Here is a 6,840-nt window from a genome sequence, read left to right as displayed (position 1 = left end):
CGATCTCCATCAACTCGCTCTTGCTACCGGCGGCATCTGTCCTAACGCCCTGGCTCGGCATTATAGGGTCGCTCATAGTGATGGCATTTCCATGGTATCCAGACGGAGTGGTGAGAGCCTTGTCGGTTTTCGGGTACGGGTTTTTTTGTGCGCCCTTTGTTTGGGTGTCTCTGGTTAAGGTTATGTCCCATCTTCAGGTGTTGATTGAGAAAGAGGTTTTGTTTCCGCCACGGCTGGGGGAATCTGGGATGAACTCCGGCTTCAGCAAATTGTATTAAGATAGATTTTTCCCCCCCGTTTTGGATTTGGGATTTTTTTTTTGGCACGTTGCGTCTGTGTATACAAGGTTTGAGATGATTATCTCGTTTCATTCATAACTATATGGATACACGAAGAGTAAAACTGGAATATATAATTATTGATCATAATAATCATATCTAAACCAGAATACAAAGACATGCCAAATGCAATTATACCATAGAATTTCACATAAACTCTTTTAAGAAAAAACCCTATTCTCTCCTCCACCTGCTCCTATCTTTCAAGAGCTTTCTCTCTCAGCCTCGGGTTTTTTTATTGTATTCGGTTGGTTCGGTTTCGGTATCGGTTCGGTTCCGGATTTTATTAAAAAAATGATAGATTTTCTTTAAAAATATTCGGTTTTTCGGGATTTTTAAAGTTTGGTTCGGTTTGCGGAAAAATTCGGTTCTCTAAAAATAGTACCGTTCGGGAAATAACAACGGTTTCGGGTCGGAAAAAATACCGTTTTAACGGTTCGGTTCGATCCGGTTCTGAAGAACCGAACCGAAATGCCCAACCCTAATTACTATTAGTTTATTTATGACGCAGAATGCCCAATTATAAGAATCCACAATTAATTCATACCATTTAATATATATATATATATATATATATATATAGTGAAACAGAACATTCCTGACACGAAGAGGGGTATATACCTACCGTACTTGTCTGTATTGTATTTTTATATAGATTTTTGTAATAATAATGATATAGACATGTTATCCATTTATTCATATGATCTGATGATGCATTCATCAGCATTGTTTGAACAACTCGGTATCGTCCAAGGAATAACCAATTTAAACATTTTTTTTTTTAACTTTTGATGCGTATCATAAGATTCATATTAACAAAATGGATAGAATTTCGATTTCTCAAGAGGTACGAGCTTTCCTGATCCGGTCAGTTTTGATTGGTTTAATTCTGTTCTGCGTGGTTTATCGGCCATTATATGGAGCCGAAAGATTTACTGTCCGAGATGCTATCGAACCCACGGGGTCGGCCGGTATCCGATCCGAAAGACTGTGCTATGGATTTTCCTCGGTTAAAAAAAATGGATAGAGTTAGGGACGAAATATTGTAACCGAACACATGCTATCGTTTAGGTAATGGTCCCATTTGCGTTGTTTCGTATTCCTAATATATGCTTTACGTTCCCAAAACAAAGAGGCATCGGTTTACATTATTGTAGGCAGCTAGCTGCCCACTTCCCTGGGGTTGGTAAAAAACCCGAATTTTCGGATTCTTGATCCCGATTCGTACGTCGAGTATCCAAAATTGACCGGAAATAATTAAAAATATTTGGATTCGAATATTTGTGGATACCCGATAATTATCTCGCGAGTTTTTTTAGTTAGAATATCCGACTTCACATATACAAATTCGGATATTAAAATGTGTTACCCAAAACATTCGGGTTCGAATTCAGTAATATTTTACAAATTCCCGATCCATGTCTAACCCACACTATCAATTAGTAATAATACCTAATATGATGGTTACCCCCAATTATTATTTTAAAACAATAACACCTCTTCTACAACATTAGTTTAAGTTTAAAGTTTATCCAAAATTATTTTATTCGACACGATGTTTGTAAATAATATTTGTTTTTTAGAAGGGAAAAAAAAAAGAACACAAGAATATCTGTGCTTGTTCAGAAAGATTTTTCATTTCCGGTTCCATTTCACTATTTGGAAAATGTACGGTGAGTCTCATAAGTCGTAGTATAATTAATGTACAAGACTTTAGTATTATACCCTGAATTTTCTCCGTTACTCTTAATTAAATATATATTAATTGAGTTAATATATTAATCATCGCAAATCGAATGGCTTCTACACTAAAAAAATCCTAATGACATTCAACTCGATAAACTAATTATTTAATAAAAAGGAATAAGGAAAGGTTCCATAAATTCTATTTATCACATCAATGTCAATCACTCAGATCAGATGTTCACTAATACGCTTTCAAGCCTTCCCCAGAAACCTCACTCACTCTCTCTCTCTCTCTCTCTCTCTCTCTCTCTCTCTCTCTCTCTCTCTCTCTCTCTCTCTCTTTCTCTCCGCTTTTCATGGTATTACTATTATATACATATATATATATAGGCGGAAGTGTATATATAAACATGTATAAGGAAGCCCAATCGGACTTATGTTATCTCACAAAATCGATTCTGGATAATTCTTTATCTCTCTCTCTCTCTCTCTCTCTCTCTCTCAACATATGGATATTCAGGGAGCAGCGGGAGTAGTGTTGCTGTATTGTTGGGTTCTAACATGTCTCATGATCGTCGGAACGACGGCGAATGGAGAGAGTCAAACGCTAAACGCTGCGGTTAGGGAACGCGGTCTCCGGGCGCGGCGGCCGGAGCACAGAAACGCGTACGCGACGATGATGTACATGGGAACGCCGAGGGACTACGAGTTCTACGTGGCGACACGTGTCCTCATCAGGTCGCTCCGATCGTTCCACGTGGACGCAGATATCGTCGTCATCGCTTCCCTCGACGTCCCTCCCCGATGGGTTCGGTCCATGTAAGTCCTTCTTATCTCCTGCGGTAATGAAACCAATCTCAATTATCTTTGAAATTGAACAAAACGTAACGTGTTTCCCCCGTTGACATTTTTCTCCTTTTTTTTATAATCTCAAAATATCTCACTATTTAAAACATTTTCCCATTATTTTGCACCATTCATTAATTCTTTTCAATTATTCAAGTTTTTTTTGTTGCTGGAAATGCGATGTTAAGCCTAATGTTTTATGAGATATTTCATATTTGGTCATTTAATTAGTTGCTGTGGTCGGTCTTTTTTTTTTTAAAAGGTTCTAATCGAAATTATTAAAGCTAAATACGTGAAGAAACAATACGAAAAAGAAAAGGGTTTTGCTAATCATTATAATATAATATATCCACGTAATATATATATACTTATACGTGTGTGTGTGAAAATGGCCAAGAAGAAGCAAGGTAAATCTAGAAATTAGGATTTAAATGTATAATGGTTATTTCTTCCAAAGTATATGAAATATATATACCGTATTAAGTTTTGTTTTTATTTTGTGGGAATAATAATATCTTATAGTAATGAATATTAAGTTTCATATGGAAAAAAAAGGTCAAAATCTGGGAGAAAATGAGGGTTGTGTAGGTCACCAGAAAACGTTGACGATTAATAAATTGGATTGAAATGATTAATTAATGTTCCCCAATTCTTATCGATTATCTCCTTGGTTGTCCAGTGTAGGATGCATCTGTAGATCGATACCTGCTGTTGTAAAACATTATTAAATTATCTGCATAATATAATACAAGAACTTAGAAAGTACCAATTTTTATCATCATTTTAATATCTGGATTTTTAAAATTATGCATTTTTTATTCAAACGAGACTCGTTGTCGTTGATGTTTATGATCATAAAATATTTATATGTTTATTATATGTCGGTAATTATGTGGTGGTTTATGTATCAGATTAAGTATATTTATGGCGTATGTATGTATGTATGTATGTATGTATGTATGTATGTATGTATGTATGTATGTATGTATGTATGTATGTATGTATGTATGTATGTATGTATGCTCTTGTTGACTTAAGGCATAATTAGAGCCCTTGGCACGACAAAAGGGTTGTCCGAATGTGCGATGAGTGCGGTCAATCCACCGTACTTTGTGCTACTCACGTCTGAGTACAATAATAATAATAATAATGATGATAATAATAATAACGAATTAACGATGATAATAATAATAATCTCGATTGATTAAATAATAAAGGTCAAACCATTAAACCAAAAAAAAGGTCAAACCAATATTGATGGGAGTTGGTGGTGGTGGTGGGAAAGCAGGGAAGAGGAAGACGGAGCAAAGGTGGTGAGAGTGGAGAACGTGGAGAACCCGTACAAGGGGCAGAGAAATTTCAACAGGAGATTCAAACTGACACTGAACAAGCTCTACGCGTGGGCCCTGTCCGACTACGACCGAGTCGTCATGCTCGACGCCGACAACCTCTTCCTGCGAAACGCCGACGAGCTCTTCCAGTGCGGCCAGTTCTGCGCCGTCTTCATAAACCCGTGCATCTTCCACACTGGTCTCTTCGTGCTGCGGCCTTCCATGGATGTCTTCAGGGACATGATCCACGAGCTTGAGCTCGGAAGACATAACCCAGATGGGGCCGACCAGGGCTTTCTCGTCAGCTACTTCTCCGATTTGCTCGGCCAGCCACTGTTCCATCCTCCGAGCAACCGCTCTGATCTTCTCGACGGCCATTTCAGGCTTCCCTTGGGCTACCAGATGGATGCTTCTTATTACTGTTGAGTTTTTTCTTTCTTTCTTTTAAACTTGTTTCATACATCATCTTCTGCTGGTTCTTTTGCGAATTAAGACATGTTTTTCTCTCCATGCAGACCTCAGACTCAGATGGAACGTACCATGTGGACCGAACAGCGTGATAACGTTTCCAGGAGCCGTTTGGCTAAAGCCATGGTACTGGTGGTCATGGCCTGTTCTTCCATTAGGCCTCTCATGGCACGAGCAACGCCGTCAAACTCTTGGGTACGTTACTGTTCAAAAAAACCATGCAGATGATCAAAACTAAATGATATTGACAATGACATGAACCAATCAGCTATGCAGCGGAAATGCCACTGATCCTTATCCAAGCAGCATTCTACGTCGGAATCATCGTAGCCGCGCGCCTTGCACGTCCCACCATCACAAAGTTATGCTACAGACGCAACCTTTACGCCATGCAAACGGCATTCAAGCTCGCGGCAATCGTATCGATCCTATCGGCCTACATCCTGCCCTTCTTCACCATCCCTTGCACCATCCACCCGCTAATCGGCTGGTCACTCTACTTGACCGGCTCCCTCGCTCTCTCCTCCATAGCCATCAACTCGCTCTTGCTACCGGCGGCATCTGTCCTAACGCCCTGGCTCGGCATTATAGGGTCGCTCATAGTGATGGCATTTCCATGGTATCCAGACGGAGTGGTGAGAGCCTTGTCGGTTTTCGGGTACGGGTTTTTTTGTGCGCCCTTTGTTTGGGTGTCTCTGGTTAAGGTTATGTCCCATCTTCAGGTGTTGATTGAGAAAGAGGTTTTGTTTCCGCCACGGCTGGGGGAATCTGGGATGAACTCCGGCTTCAGCAAATTGTATTAAGATAGATTTTTCCCCCCCGTTTTGGATTTGGGATTTTTTTTTTGGCACGTTGCGTCTGTGTATACAAGGTTTGAGATGATTATCTCGTTTCATTCATAACTATATGGATACACGAAGAGTAAAACTGGAATATATAATTATTGATCATAATAATCATATCTAAACCAGAATACAAAGACATGCCAAATGCAATTATACCATAGAATTTCACATAAACTCTTTTAAGAAAAAACCCTATTCTCTCCTCCACCTGCTCCTATCTTTCAAGAGCTTTCTCTCTCAGCCTTCCACCACGCTCTTTCTTTATACCTCTGGGGTTTTCGAAGTAATGAATAAATGTAACAAGTACAAATCGTATCATATATATTTCGCCGACCCAATTCCCTATCTGAAAAAACAAGATAAAGCTCTTTGTTTTTTGCAAAATCACAGATAGTTCCAGAGCTCTCACCTGATGTTTGGAGACAAGCCTGGTTGCATTTTCCGGGAACTTATGCATAGAGCTTTTTCCGAAAGAGGGGTGGCTGCTGCAGAAGCACAACTTTCGGATATTTACATATTATTCTTCCGGTGACTTTTCCGCGTTTCAGAGTTCCACCTCCTGAAGCTCATCTCCGAGAGCATTGGCGGGTAATGGACCCGACATGTAGGCAGAGTGAGGCAGGCCGAGGACTTCGCCCAGAGGTCTTGGACCTGATTCATTGATAGGGCGGCCGCCAGCCATAACATCAAAGCTTCCGCCCCAAGAAGCGGTTCTTCTTGAGTGTCCTGAGAAGTTGCCGTTGAGATGGTTTGGTGCCGCAGCTGCTGAGCCTCTGATGTGGTCCATGCTAGGGAATCGTTGTATAGTCATTGCTGATGACGCGGCAGGAGGGGTCTGGAATGTCTGAGCCAGACCTGCCACTGAAGTGTTGCTGTAATTGTCTTCTGGTCTGACCAGAGTTTCAACTTGGGTGGGATCAGCTGTGGATGGTGCATTATGTTCCTCGGTATCTATGGGTGTCGTCGGGATGAAGAAATTTGTGTTTGCTGTGGGAGGAGGTTTGACTGATGGGGCGGCTGGTGATCTGAACGTGCTCGCTGCAGCGTTTGGGCGACCTTTGTTGAAAGTGTCCACGTACCTGTTTAAAGAAAAAACCCACGTTCTTCTCAGCCAAAGTTTTTCGAGTTTCAGTTCTTAATTTCCAGCATTTGTGCATGACAAAAAACCCATGTGCAGGGCATGTTTTGCATAGATCCCATACATGGATTAGTGGGGCCAAAATTTCGGACTCCAAGGTTATAAGAAGAATAGCAATGCGATACGTAAAGTATCTGACAATTGTTATGGCGCTAATGAATGCTGAACGCTTTATGGGGGGGGGGGGA

The 6,840-nt window shown here is 40.4% G+C and overlaps 2 protein-coding genes across 3 annotated transcripts in view; one reads left to right on the top strand and one right to left on the bottom strand.

Moving 5' to 3' along the window:
* Positions 1-2,420: 2,420 nt before the first annotated feature.
* Positions 2,421-5,526, top strand: LOC104812777 (putative glucuronosyltransferase PGSIP8). 2 transcript variants are annotated; one of them, XM_010540115.1, is made up of 4 exons: positions 2,421-2,843; positions 4,159-4,622; positions 4,717-4,864; positions 4,946-5,468. In XM_010540115.1, the coding sequence occupies exons 1-4, from the start codon at positions 2,533-2,535 to the stop codon at positions 5,370-5,372; spliced, it is 1,350 nt and encodes a 449-aa protein (XP_010538417.1). In that variant the 5' UTR covers positions 2,421-2,532; the 3' UTR covers positions 5,373-5,468. The 2 variants fall into 2 exon arrangements, with proteins under 2 accessions (XP_010538417.1, XP_010538416.1); XM_010540114.2 differs by having other exon boundaries at positions 2,423-2,843; positions 4,938-5,526.
* Positions 5,527-5,591: 65 nt separating this feature from the next.
* LOC104813329 (protein transport protein SEC16B homolog) overlaps positions 5,592-6,840 on the bottom strand; it is a 7,762-nt gene continuing 6,513 nt past the window's right edge. Inside the window, exon 14 of the mRNA XM_010540893.1 lies at positions 5,592-6,648. Coding sequence (XP_010539195.1) covers positions 6,059-6,648 — 590 coding nt within the window. The 3' untranslated portion in view covers positions 5,592-6,058. The remainder of the gene's footprint in view (positions 6,649-6,840) is intronic.

The sequence above is a fragment of the Tarenaya hassleriana genome, unplaced genomic scaffold (assembly GCF_000463585.1).
Source record: "Tarenaya hassleriana unplaced genomic scaffold, ASM46358v1 Cleome2, whole genome shotgun sequence".
NCBI lineage: Eukaryota > Viridiplantae > Streptophyta > Magnoliopsida > Brassicales > Cleomaceae > Tarenaya > Tarenaya hassleriana.
The sequence above is the reverse complement of the archived record's forward strand: the minus strand, read 5'-3'. Positions and strand labels throughout refer to the sequence as shown.